Source organism: Solanum verrucosum, unplaced genomic scaffold (assembly GCF_900185275.1).
Source record: "Solanum verrucosum unplaced genomic scaffold, falcon-dt-bn FXZP01000252.1, whole genome shotgun sequence".
Classification (NCBI taxonomy): domain Eukaryota; kingdom Viridiplantae; phylum Streptophyta; class Magnoliopsida; order Solanales; family Solanaceae; genus Solanum; species Solanum verrucosum.
This window is the reverse complement of record NW_026019988.1, coordinates 7,738,557-7,752,560: the sequence shown is the minus strand read 5'-3', so window position 1 is coordinate 7,752,560 and position 14,004 is coordinate 7,738,557. Positions and strand designations below refer to the sequence as shown.

At 35.6% G+C, this 14,004-nt stretch overlaps 3 protein-coding genes and 1 pseudogene across 5 annotated transcripts in view; 1 reads left to right on the top strand and 3 right to left on the bottom strand.

Moving 5' to 3' along the window:
- LOC125819047 (IAA-alanine resistance protein 1) overlaps positions 1 to 10,611 on the bottom strand; it is a 63,904-nt gene extending 53,293 nt beyond the window's left edge. Inside the window, exons 1-11 of one of the 3 annotated variants that reach the window (XM_049498558.1) lie at positions 9,930 to 10,611; positions 8,105 to 8,188; positions 7,939 to 7,988; positions 6,521 to 6,572; positions 5,485 to 5,586; positions 4,857 to 5,134; positions 3,938 to 4,093; positions 3,723 to 3,830; positions 2,793 to 2,894; positions 2,661 to 2,705; positions 2,148 to 2,574 (exon numbers count right to left, since the gene is read on the bottom strand). In XM_049498558.1, the coding sequence (XP_049354515.1) occupies positions 2,419 to 2,574; positions 2,661 to 2,705; positions 2,793 to 2,894; positions 3,723 to 3,830; positions 3,938 to 4,093; positions 4,857 to 5,134; positions 5,485 to 5,586; positions 6,521 to 6,572; positions 7,939 to 7,988; positions 8,105 to 8,188; positions 9,930 to 10,587 (1,791 nt within the window). In that variant the 5' untranslated portion in view covers positions 10,588 to 10,611 and the 3' untranslated portion in view covers positions 2,148 to 2,418. Of the gene's footprint in view, positions 1 to 2,147; positions 2,575 to 2,660; positions 2,706 to 2,792; positions 2,895 to 3,722; positions 3,831 to 3,937; positions 4,094 to 4,856; positions 5,135 to 5,484; positions 5,587 to 6,520; positions 6,573 to 7,938; positions 7,989 to 8,104; positions 8,189 to 9,929 lie in introns of those variants that run through there. The other 2 variants (XM_049498560.1, XM_049498559.1) reach the window with 2 other exon arrangements.
- On the top strand, positions 395 to 1,480 carry LOC125819058 (zeatin O-glucosyltransferase-like). The gene has a single exon (XM_049498569.1). The coding sequence runs from the start codon at positions 395 to 397 to the stop codon at positions 1,475 to 1,477; it is 1,083 nt and encodes a 360-aa protein (XP_049354526.1). The 3' UTR covers positions 1,478 to 1,480.
- Positions 2,293 to 2,400, bottom strand: LOC125819175 (U6atac minor spliceosomal RNA; annotated as a pseudogene).
- Positions 10,612 to 12,367: 1,756 nt separating the features above from the next.
- On the bottom strand, positions 12,368 to 13,635 carry LOC125819171 (putative clathrin assembly protein At1g25240). Its single transcript, XM_049498677.1, has one exon. It carries the CDS (start codon positions 13,544 to 13,546, stop codon positions 12,368 to 12,370), a length of 1,179 nt encoding a protein of 392 aa, XP_049354634.1. The 5' UTR covers positions 13,547 to 13,635.
- Positions 13,636 to 14,004: the final 369 nt, after the last annotated feature.

The following is a 14,004-nucleotide window of genomic DNA, read 5'->3' as shown; positions in this document are numbered from 1 at the left end:
GTATATATACACACTCACTTCAACAACATCTTCTACAAAAGATTGAACAAACTTCAAAGTTGTTTACCTTGTAGATTGAATATTGATAGCCCTGCTTCTAGCCATGACACAAGTAGAAAATCATGAATTTAGCAAACTGAAGCAAGATGAAGTAGCTATAGTTATGGTTCCATTTCCATCTCAAGGCCATCTTAACCAACTTCTCCAACTTTCATGTTTAATCTCCTCCTATCATCTTCCTATCTATTATGTTGGTTTGGCAACACATAATCATCAAGCCAGGATTCGAGCTAAGGCGTTAAATCCTTCAAACATAGCCAAAATTCACTTCCATGACCTTCCAAATCCTGAACTAATTGCCTCATCAAATCTTGAGACAGTATGGGATGTTTCTATGCTTCTTCGCGATCCCATTGCTTCTTTCATACGCGATATTTCAACAAAAGTAAGACGAGTCGTTGTTGTTCATGAACCTATGATGTCTTATAATGTACAAGATGTTTCTTCTTTGCCCAATGCTGAATCCTATATATTTAACTGCATTTCAGTTTTCTCTTGCTATATTATGATGTGCTTATTTTTAAAGATTTCTGGCCAACATGAAGAAGAATTGCTTAAAAAGCTTTACTCCTTTGAAGGAGTTACAACAGATGAAGCTATGGACTTATCAGATTCTCAACATCCATATATGGATATTAGATCAGGTGATATCCATAATACAAGTAAAGTAATTGAAAGCAAGTATATTGATTTGATGGAACAAGCAGAGATTAGTCTGAACAAGAAACAATGGGCAATTGGACCTATTCTGCCTACTAAACTCGATTATATCTCGAATAGGGAGAATATATGTTTAGATTGGCTTAACAAACAACCTCCAAGATCAGTTCTTTATGTATCTTTTGGAACAATAAATTCATTTTCTGATAGACAAATCAAGGAGCTCGCGATGGGATTAGAGCAGAGTAAACAGAGGTTTATATGGGTGCTGAGAGATGCCGATAGAGGAGATATCATTAAAGGGGAAGCTAGAAAAGTTGAATTGCCTGAAGGATTTGAGGAAAGAGTAAAAGAGGTCGGGTTAGTGGTAAGAGAATGGGCACCACAATCAGAAATATTGGCTCATTCGTCTACAGGCGGGTTCATGAGTCATTATGATTGGAACTCTTGCTTAGAGAGTATTACTATGGGAGTGTGTATAGCTGTTTGGCCTATACACACTGATCAACCAATAAATGGTTTCTTGGTGACAGAAATATTGAAAATAGGCCTGCTTGTTAGAGATTGGGGGAAACGCGAGGAGGTAGTAAGTGCATCCACTATTAAGAGTGTCGTGAGGAAGTTGATGGCATCAGAAGAAGGTGGCCTGATAAGAAAAAGAGCAGAAGAATTGGGAGAAGCTGTAAGACAGTCCACAGAGAAAGGGGGTGCTTCTCAAATAGAGTTGGATTCTTTCATCGCGCATATCACAAGATAGACTTGGTTTCTTTCTAGCACTTTCTTCTTTGAATTTCACTTTTCAAGCAGTTTGGTTACTTTACTATTTTCTTTTAACTTGCTTTTTTATCAGCTTCTTGGCTCAGACTAATATATGCTACCTTATATATCTTTAATCTTTGAATGTTCTGTATCTGAAATTTTTTATGGCTCAGTGAGATGATTTCTTTGTATTTCTCTTACTGAAGAGCACAACTTAATCTGGTTCTAACAGGGAAATGTTTTCTGTTAAGCATAATACATAAACAAATACTCAAACTTGACTTTGAGAGTATACATCTAAACACCTCAATTGACAACTAAATACTTCAACCTGTCTTCATTGTGTCTCGTGAACACCCAATGCTAAAGTGATACTGTAAATCTTGAAAGAGTTTAGATGATCATTTTGCAAGTTGGAGTGTACAACTGACACAAAGGAGACAACCGATGAGTTGAGGTGTCTGTGCATACTTATGAGTATGAATATGAAACAACAGAACACAAAGAAAAAGGAGAATACGCAAAGATGCACATTGTACACTGCTGTATTTCATTACATTATAGTGTGCTTACTTATTTCATAGTTTCCTCACTACAGGAGAACTGCCACCAAAGGAATTCTCATTTACTCATTTGCCTTGTTTATATTGTAGATTATAAAATATTTTATGCTTTCACTCATATTTTTGAAATTCCCCCCATATTAGATGGACCAAAAAGAAAACGTCACATAAATTGAAACGGAAACGGAAGGCGAATTTTTTCCCCTGCCTGTAGATTTATATAAATATTCAAGATGTCTAACACTAGTCTTAATACATGTGTTTTGTCTGGCCGGATGTGTCGTAAACGGTAAACACCTGAAGGCTGTTCTCATCCCTGTGGGGGGAGACGACAACCGTCTCTCCTCTCTATGAACACAAGAAGTAGCGTGTACCGTCATTCAATAAGAGAGATGCAAAGAGCAACAGCCATCCCTGATACCAGCGAGATAAGTTGGATTACTGTATTCACTAACGTCGTCCTGCCACTATTATTCATTTCAGCCAACACTCCAGCAACCGAAATGTAGATGAAACCGCCAGCAGTGAATCCCTGAAAGATTATATTTGAAATAAGAGAGGTACTCTTTTATGAACTCGATAAATGTATCTGACTGACAGCTTGAATAAGAATCTCACCTCAATCAATGACGAATGACCAGAATCCTGTCCCAATGTCAATGCCTACATAGCATAACACAACATGGTTCAATCAAATGTGATAAGAATAGCAGAATCTTGATCCATGCCAACAGATAGATTAATACTGACCAGTGCAGTTCCGGCTAGTGCCACTAGTGCAGATAAGAAGTTAAAGAAGAGGGCTTTGGAGACGCTGAACCCAGACCTTACCAAGATTCCAAAATCACCTATCTGCATAGCAAAACACATAATAAGGTATAGGGATCATTACATTCACGTGAGAATGAAGATGAAGTCATGGATTTATGAGGGTAAAAGAATGTCGTGCAGATGCGACGGATGTGAGACATGAGATGAAGATAATTTATCTTGAGTGCTGTAATACGCTAAAATGTTGGGAACTTATGATAATGGAGAGAGCTTTTCATGGTTGGAGGAAAATAACATGACCAGAAGAAGTGTTACATTAAAGAAGAAAAGGTTAGAAACTTGACAATTATTTTTAGTACTGATTATGGCCGAATTTCAATTGCACTTAGTACGCCAGTATGGTTTAAATGATTAGCTTGACATAGCATAATTGAGAAAACAAGCAGCACAAGAAAATCCAGTTGGTGTGTTGGACAAATAAGAAAGTTCTTAAAGCCTGTCTACAAGGATTCATCAAGTCTGGCTTCCATAAATCACATTACTTTTCCTGACTAAGAATTGACGGATTTACAGGTCAATAAGACATAGAAAATGTTGTCGTAGAATCATGGATAAATGTGATCTAGTTTGATAAAATCACCAATTGAGCTAATGTATAGTTCCTACATGAGCTCAAAACTGCATACAAAAGTTTAGTCAAGCAATTTAACAAATAAGAGACAGAGAATAGAGAAATGATAATCAGAAATGAATACTGCAATCATGTTTTACTTCATTGAACTTGCTGATTCAAAGAAAGAGAGTAACTTCTGGCATCTACATGCAGCTGCTTGTATGGGTAATCAATTAAAAACATGCAAACGCTATTGACATTGTAATGTAGAAAAACTAGAAAGAAATATACAAGACCTCTTGAGGGAGCTCATGTGCGAGAAGAAACAAAGTTCTTGACCACCCACCAACTGATCCATGAAGGAGGAATGCACTTCCCAAAGCCATCCCATCAGTAAAATTGTGCTGTACCATAACATAAATTCTCTCAATCTAAATGTTCACCAGCCAGATATGTCTAGTTGTTTGTGAGAAATCATAAACAGAGATGAAGGCTTATGTAGCAGTCATACAACACCATCGGAGAAGAGGTTTAGATAACCAAAGACAAGGCTTGAACGTGGTTTAGCCTGTTCCTCTCCAGTTGATGTAGAATTGGTAGAGCAATTTGCAGCATCTAAAGCAGTATTGTCTTCAGCAGCAATGGAGCCAGTATTCCTCTGCCATAGCTAGCATATGAGACGATAGAAATAACAACTATATAACTGCAAGCAAATAGATATTCAATCACTGCATATCTTTTCTAAAAATCTCTCCAGTGGCTGCAAAGACAAACTATTCAAAGAGATCTTCAATCTGGGAAAAGACACTGCAGAATTGATAAAACCGATGAAAGACACATTAGACGTATAGCCTATTTGGTCAAGCTTCTGGGAAGCCAAGAAGCCTTCTTTCTTTTTTTTCCAAATTTGTTTATTTTAGCAAGCTGAGGTGTTTGGACAAGCTTTTAGGAAAAAATAAGTGCTTATGAGTAGTAGCAGAAGCTTAAAAAAAGTAGCTTTTCCGCAGAAGCACTTTTCGAACATTGGCCAAGCACAAAGAACTGCTCTAATATTAGCAAAAGGGGTTTTCGAATAGATTCAAACATAAACTGCAATTGCTTATTAATGTACAATATTGTTCACAAGATTGAATTTAGTTCAAGTCAAGCATGAAAACTGGAAAGAAACAATTTGACAGCAATTACATTGAGAAACCTTATCTTGACAAAGTAGTTATTTGTGTTTTGGTAAGTGCCTCACAGCATGTTGTGCTGAAGGAAAGGTTCACAGGACCCTCTAAATTCTGAATAAAATTATTATTTTCCAGAATTTGTTTTAGTATTACGTGAAAGTTCAGAAGTGCAGATCATCCAGACAAGAAATACACTTCACTGAATCTCAGCATGGGAAAATATGGAACAGCAAATTTTGGGGGATGTATTGATTCTACCTTCCGTAGAATAGCTCCTCCATTTGGTTTCTCCCCATTGGGAGAGTCAGCAGACACTCCATCCACTCTACTCCCTCCAGCTGCCTTTTCTGATAAACTTCCATCTTTCTCCTGAGACAGTTCCTGGAGTTTGTCATCAGCATCATTATCATCCTTCAATTTTGTGTAGTGCATATGATGATGATGGTGATGACCATGACTCCGTTCATTGACTCCTCCAGAAAAATCTTCAACATACCTCACAAGCTTCTCAACAATAAGAAAGAGCACAATTCCAGCTGCCAAAACAAAAGTATCATGAAACATTCAGCAGTGTGGCAACAGCAGCAGTTAAGTCAATGACAGTTCCTTTGGAATATTTTTTGAGAAGAAAGTTTTTTTTTTTTTGAGAAGAAAATAAACGCAGCTAAGCAATGAGCACATAGCGATTAGCGAACTATTCTTTCCCCTTTCCTTTGGAATATTTGAATGCTAAACGGTCTGATATTTCCTATTTTGTTATACAGAGCAAAACCTCCCCAGTATGTTTCATGCAAAACCATTCTCAAAAAAAAAAAAAAAAAAAACATCCAAATTTCACAAAATGAATAATGAAATTTAAAAGCAGAATCATGCCCAAGAAACTTACCCAAAATGGACAATCCAACAGAAAGATCCTCCAATGAATGGGCGTGTGAATGACCAGAGTGATCATGAAGATGGTCATCATGTGAGTGGGAGTGTCCACCACCTAAAAGAAGTAATCTGTTTGGTAAAATTCTTCAATGCCACAAATAGTTAAAGGCAACAATATTTGGGTTTAGAAAATAGACACCATATATGTCTGATATATCACCTTCCTTCTCTCTCACGAATAACTATATTCTAATAGCACCTCTAAGGATATGCATACCTACTAATTAGATTATTACTGCCTCCGTTCCAATTCATTTGCTATATTTTGACTGGACATTCTCGAAAGAAAGAAAGAAGATATTTGGCACATCGAATAAAATATTGAATTTGGGATAGTTTGATAGGTCATGAGTTTAAGAAAGAAAGAAAACTCTTTGACGAATTGGATAAATATTCATATGAAACCAAGGGCAGCCTTTTACAAAATAATTTACATTCCTGTTTTTGGAAAAAAGGTTTATCAATATAGAAAAGTACCCATCTTATTAGAATGGACACAAAAGGAAATAGTGCCAAACAAACTGGGACAGAGAGAGTTATTCTTTCCCAGAAAATGATGCTCAATCTGACCTACAGTCTTAGCTCAGGAGAAAAATATTCCCACTAAACAACATGCATCAGCACAACATTAGGACAAAGACGAGCACAACAAAGTTATTCAATCTCTCCGACATGAACTAGACAAGTGAATTGAGAGTAGTGAAAGGTGGAAAGGGGAGTTACCCAGGCACTCAGGGGCAGCAAGTTAAGCAAACCTGCCTTTGATGGTGTAAGCTAGTGAGTTTTAGTAGGCTGGCGGCTTCATGGGTAGACATCTAAGAAGCATGCCTGATGTAAAGACATCTCGCTTATGTCATTTTAACAGTTATTAAGTTAAGTAAAACCAAATTATGACGGAGTAGAGCTAACAGTTTATGGTATTTAAAGGTAAGGAGCCAAAAAGCAATATGCAATGTTACTTCTCATTAATTTAAGATTAAGAATCATACCAAAAGCATGTGGCAATTGGTGAAGGAAAGCATCCCCCAGCATGGCTCCTGCCTGTATAAGTCACGGAGTAGGGCAAGACTGAGTAAACTTTCACCCTAGTAAATAATTATAGAAACAATCGTCCAATAACTGTTCTAAGCATATGTAAATGAATTAGTATAACTTCCAATTGGAAACAGAATTCATTTAGTAGGCAGCATTCATATGAATGATAGGACAGAAATCCCGATAAATTTAAGGATCAATTTCAGATATATGGAAATGAATAATGCAAATAAAACTGAAAACGCCAGTATATTGTTCAATTATAACAAATATGTCAACTCATAAGCAGAAGATCGTCTATTCGTAATCAACAAACATAATAATCCTTTCAAACCTTCCTCCGATAGAAACTCTATAACCATTTCACTAACTGTAGCCATTTGTTACATTACCTGTCATTAACTTATGGGGAACCGTGTTCATGATCATCCTTTTAAAGCTCCACAGAACCTTCAGAGAAGATTTAGTTTCAAATAACTATAAAGTGTAAGCTACTGAGATATATTATAGCTAATAGAGAACTTCCTCGGCACAAATCAATTTCCTACTTTCCTTTCTAAGTGGTACTGGAAAAGTCCATTTCGAGATAAGAAATATGGTTTCCCACCTTGTTCAATACTTTTTAAACATGAGCCCCCTGACAAAGAGAAACACCACCTACTTTATGTTTACAAAATTTAAAACTACAAACAAGTTTAACTTTGATGCCTCATCTAGTAAATTGGACCAATTAATACTGGATGGAAGGAATATGAGCAACAGAAGCACCTTTCTGATTACCGTGGCTTCTGATTATTTAAGAAAGTGATTTTTAAATAATTGATCATGAAGATCATTTACGGAAATTCTCTTTGGATGTAACTTACAGTAAACTATTCAAGGAGACATACAAAAGTAATAACTTTGTTTAAGCTGTTAAAATTATGAAGAAAGATAAGTTGCATATGGAAAAAAGAAAAGCAACTTCTGATATAATAGGAAATAGACCTTTCTATCTATGCAATCACAACTTGTTCTAATTGATAAGTTAATCACTGTACTTCATTTTTATTATCCATGTGGAGAACACTGTAACTATGGCATAAATATTTGTATTCCATTATGCAGATACTAGTTTGGCGAGTATTTGCAAAATAATTGAATTTCAGTATACAAAACATTGAAATACTGGTAGATGGTGTATTTCAAGTAAAATATTGGTTTCGCTCACACATGTTCAACTTTCATAAATTTTTTCCTAGCTGAAGTTAATGTGCGAACACAATTTCACCTTCAACAAACATTTTTTTCAACTTGAATACAAAGAAACAGAATAATTTACACAAACCACAGAAGATATTCAGGAAGTCTAACAATAAGATATCATTCTCACCCCAAATAACGCTAAAGAATCTACAACTGCTTTTGACGGCTTCCCGTGTACTGCAGGAGATAAAACAGTTGGATTCCATGAGCAGAAAAGAAATTTCAAATGAAGATAGGAATTGAATCTTAAAGAAGAAGGCATAAACATAATTATAAGAATTTGAGCTACTTACTAAATATTAAAGGCAAAAGAATCAGGCAGATAAGGGAAGCCAAGCTCACCAATAGTGAGCAACCCATTGCATTGACCCATAGACCTGTCAATGAAACCAGAGAAAAGCTCTCAGTGACAACTAAAGACACCCATCCCAGAGATCAATCAAAATGAGTCCCATATGTCGTGTGCCATTAAGAAGTTTTTTCATATATAGGAGCAATCGTGGAGTTGCATATTATGTGTTACATTGGAATTTTACAATTTTGTATATGTCGAGCAAGTTCAAGCCTTCTTGTGAATGATTTACTTAAAGCAGAACATCACGTCTTTCAGAGATCTAGAGTAATATCAATTATCGCTCTCAAAAAAAGAGTCATATCAACAATGACACTTCAAGTAAAGAGATACCCGAAAAAAGTCCAAGCAAAGAAATGTAACATCACAAAATGCATATCATCCAATCAAACACACAATTAAAACAAAGTATCTTGCATCCTGATGCAAAAATAAGCACATTTGGTTGACAGTACCTATCTATGAATCTCACAAGTCCAACAGTATGCACAAAATAAGAAAAGCCAAAATAAGTTACTGAAGTTCGCATTCTGAGTTGACTTCAAAATAACGTCATACTTGATATCCACCTTTTGATAAAAACTGTTTGGAAGACATATATCAGTGACGATTTTCATAAAGTAACAGTTTTTCAAGCTATGGCAGTGTTCAGCCCTATGTCAAAACCATGAATCACCTTTACAGCATGATATCCACCTTTTGACTAAAACTGTTTGGAAGACATATATCAGTGACGATCACATTTTCATAAAGTAACAGTTTTTCAAGCTATGGCAATGTTCAGCCCTATGTCAAAACCATGAATCACCTTTACAGCAAGATATCCACCTTTTGATTAAAACTGTTTGGAAGACATATATCAGTGACAATCAAATTTTCATAAGCAACGGTTTTTCAAGCTATGGCAGTGTGCAGTCCTATGTCAAATCCATGAATCACCGTTACAGCATGATATCCTCCTTTTGACTAAAATTGTTTGGAAGACATATATCAGTGACGATCAAATTTTCATAAAGCAACAGTTTTTCAAGCTATGGCAGTGTTCAGCCCTATGTCAAAACCATGAATCACATTTACAGCATGATATCCACCTTTTGACTAAAACTGTTTGGAAGACATATATCAGTGACGATCAATTTTTCATAAAGCAACAGTTTTTCAAGCTATGGCAGTGTTCATCCCAATGTCAAAGCCGCGAATCACCTTTACAGCAGACGTGATCCATTTCCATTGTCACCTTCTTTTCAATTGAAATAATAGCTAAGAAAATTTGTCCTACCATACGAAGAGAAAAACCTTATCCACTCATTCAATACCTCTCCCATTTCAAATTGTGGCTGATAATAGCCTTTACAGGACAATACAGGTGGTACAAGCAACCTCTTCTGGTATTGGGAAAATAACATCCTTTTGCAACAAACTCATAAAGATATTTGCTTTCAATATTAAATATGAGAAAAAGTGGTCTTTAGCCCTTTTAAAAAAGAAATTAAGCAATACCAAATAACCTGCCAAAATCCAACAACAACTACCTCAATCCTAAGCTTGGTGTCAGTTCTATGAATCTTCACTATTCATTTCACTCCATTTTGACCCTTACATTCCACAATTCAACAGTTTGGGGTATGCTTAAGTCCAAAGCACAAATCAAAACGACATAAATAAGCACTAATATATAATACGATAAGCCACAGTTTACAGTGAGCTAAAAACTCAAAAGGGGTTCCAAGATTCAGCTTGAATTTTTCAAAAGGAACAAACTTTACCAAGACCAGTAAGATCCTTGACTCCATGTCCATCATGATGATGATGATGTTCATCCATATTACCATGAGACCCAAATCCATACAGTTTCAGATCCTCCTCTTCAGCCAATTCCTCTAAAAGCTTCCTCTGGTCAACTCCACTCGACCCATGATCATGATCATGGTGATGATGATCATGATGATGATGCCCCTCATGGCCATGATGACCATGACCATGATTACACTGATGAAATTCCTGCTTGGAATCTTCTAGAACCTTCGCTTCTACAGAAGACCCAAAAATCACTACCCATAAAGAAGTAGAAACAATCAAGAAGAAGCAGATCTGTTTCACCAAAGCATCAATTTTCGACATTTTGTCAATTTGGGCAAGAACAAAATCAGGGAAAAACCCTAAATTTATGGAAGGGTAAGATGATAAGGGCGTGTTTGGATAAAGGGTATTAGAAATCAAGAAGACCGGTTCTTGCAAGTGCCTTCTATGGTGATTACACAAACAGCACAGAAGAATAGTATTATTATTCCTATTATTATGCCAAAAGTTACTACATCCATTTGTACTTAAAGGGGTCTCAAAAGTGTAAGAGTAATGGAGTTTAGTCCTCTGAGAATTGCAGAAAGGTACTGAATTTTTAAGGAAAATATAGTAAATGTTCATAGTACACTATGATTTTTTTTTTGTTCTTTTGTATGATGAAGAAGATATTGGTGGTGTGTCAAAATCACTAATCATTAAACTTTGTGGGTAGATTAATGGAACTTTCTCAAAGCATGTGGTAGTTAGAGTGAAAAGTATGTATTCTAGTTAGGAAGGAAAAAAGTATGAAGAACTTGGAAAAAAATAATCTTTAAGGGGTTGTTTGGTTGCAAAATGAAGTTATGGAAGTGTTAATTATAAGAATGTGTTGTTAGAAATTTAAAGGCGTGTCTTATAAAGTGGTGGTTATATTAGCTATAATGTATGGGGTGGAGTGTTAGTCAGTCAAGAACATATGAGCATGTCCAAAAGATGATAATAGTGAAAATGAGGATGTTGAGATGGATTTGTGACATATTTGAAGAAATAGAATTAGTAGCGAAGATATAAGTGACTTCTATGGTGGACAAATTGAGGGAGACGAAGTTGAGCTGCTGAGATGATTTAGACTTGTAAAGAGAAGATGCATAAATGCAAGTTAGAAGGTGTGAGAGTTGACTGTTATAGGTATGAAGAGGGGCAGAGGTAGGCCAAATAAGTATTTGTGAGAGGTAATTAGCGACAAGACATGATAAACCCACAACTTATTGATGGCATGACTCTAGATAGTGTTGGGTATTTGCCATGAGTTTCTTACCATAAATGGATTTTCCTTTTCCTAAAAGAAAAACATAAAGTCTCCATATTTGGCTAGTCATTTTCTTGTTGGAGAAGGGATAGGACTCTATAAATAGAGGCTCGTTCCGTCTAACTTAATCAACATTCACAATGTAGTGCTAGGGACTTTGAGAGTTTTGGTTAGAGGGGAGAATTTGTGGGATACAAGTGATACGAACCTCTTTGTATTCCGAGTGAATTAGGTGAGATATTTCTCTCTATATTTTGTACGCTCATATTTATATAGTGGATTGCGCATCTCCCTTGTGGATGTAGGTCGATTGACCGAACCACGTTAAATTTTTGTGTCTTATGGTATATTTTCGTTTGTATTCTTACTCGTGGTCTTTCAAGGTTTACTTTGTTAGCTTCCGCATGACATCTAATTATTTCGGTCCTAACAAATAGGAGGATGTAAATGTTGAGGATTAGTGTAAAAGGTTAGCATACACAAAACCCTCCCAGTCCCCAATTATGGGATTACACCGAGTTGGTTGTTATGTAGGGTATAGTTTTGCCGAATTTATTAATTCATGTATTAGTTATTTTCATCTTCTATTACCTATAAAATAATACACACTCGCAATTTGTACATGTTTTAATTGTGTGAAACTATAAACTAGCAACCAAACATCGTACTTTAGGAGCTTCTTTATTTTCGTTAAAACCATCAATAATAATCCTTAAGTCAATTGCTAGTTTACGAGCTTGATGAACGTAGAACATCCTGAAGAATAGAATCAGTAAAAGGTGAGGGAGAAGAAAATCAAATCTTTAATCGATCTTGACACATTAATAATTCTTAAATGAGTGTGTAATAGCTCATACCATGTTCAAATTACTAGCCCCAATGCTATGGAACAAAGGATTATCTCGAACACCAACTTAGATGATAACACATATATGACATAACATAACAATATTTCCTTTGAAAAATTCTATCTACATAAGTATATATTACATAAAAAATGATCCATACAAGGAAAAATGTCTCTTTTCTCTCTTGTTTGATACTATTAACCTTTTGTTACACATTATATTTGATGTTCATCCATGAAAACCAAGAATCTTGGAGTGATCATTGCTACGTAAAGCTAATTAAATCCGGCAATTCTTGAGGTTTAACAGGTACATTATTAGTCGAGCTAGTAAGTTCCGAATAATCTGCAAAAGGATTTATTCTTGATGTAAATTTGACTATAGCAGAAGAGTCATCACCACCATGTTCTTCATCAAAAGTCTCCCAACGATTAGTAATTATCGTCTTCAATTTGGTTTCAGACTCCATCTTTTCGTAAATCACAATGTGTTGATTGATTTCATCAATCTTTTCGGATGTATCTGAAGCCCCCTTGATGATTTCTTCGAGTTCTTTGATTTCTTCATTTGGGATTTGGTCTACTATTGGACATATTTCAGCATTTCTCACCCCGATATCTCTGTTAAACTCGAAATATAGAGACAATTCTACAGCTTGTATATTCGCCTTTTTCATGATTTTAAGAGCCAATGTAGCTTCAACTTTACCAATTACGTTAATCCTTGATAAAACACGAGCAATACCAAGGCGAATCCTGCTGTAAACATCGAAAATCTCTGTCACAACGCAATCCATAGCTTCAAGAATAAGAGGGACAATAGTAGAATCTGATAATGGCCTAATCTCAAGTAACATATCTAGCAATGTCTGCAATTTTTCGAGCAAAACAAGATCCTGAACCATCGAATAATTCTCTTTTTCTTCATTTTCAAGATTTTGCATCACCATGTTCTTGTTCAATTTCACCATGCGTCTTTTCTCCTCCATTTCCATGAAGAGAAAGTAAGATTTCTGATCAAGAAACATGAAATAAGCACGAATGAACGCGTTTATCCCCTGCATTTCGATGTTTCTTGAATGTCCATCTTCGAAATTAGAGAGATCAAATGTCAACCTCCCAATTCTTTGGACACAAGGAAGCCTAGTGCTATATAGACCATGCATTAATATCAAAACCTTAATTGCAACAACCCAACTCTTTGTTTTCTCTGTTCGAATAGATATAGCCCAAATGAGAGGCTTAAGATTAGTCGATGACAAACGAAGCCATCTAAATACGCGATCAACATTCTTCATGTTCATGGAGAATTCATCGTGGCTCGTAGCTTTTATAACAGCAGCCTCGATGTCTGGATTCCGGAGAGCTGTACGTCTCGATAAGCTAGCAATCCATACGCTATTTTGATCTTTAAGCAATCCGGAAACCTTTCTCCATAGCCTCATTGCTAGTTTGATATTCCTTGCTCTGTTTCCCCTGTTTTTTCCTTCTTTCTCTTGATGTTCTTTTTCTTGTTGGAAGAGTTTTTTGTGGTGGAATTCTTTTTTGTAGTTTTTATTATACATTATTATTTTCCTTCGTTTTAATTTATTTATCTCTTGGATGACTCGAAATGTAACTTTTATTGACTTAAAGGTTTAATACACAAATAATTGTTCTATGCAAAGTTGATTTCTCCTTCACTTGCTATAAACACACACGTAATAAACGCTTCTAACTGTTGATCACATACTTATGTTAATATTTGACTTAACTGATATGACTAAAGTGCGTGTCAGAAACGCTTATAAAGAGTGTTAATACAAAGATTTTGACTAAGAAAGTCTAAAATCTAGAAGAAACAAAGAATATCAGAAATTACAAAACCATTCAAGCAGTAGGTGTCAATTTAAATATTAACCTT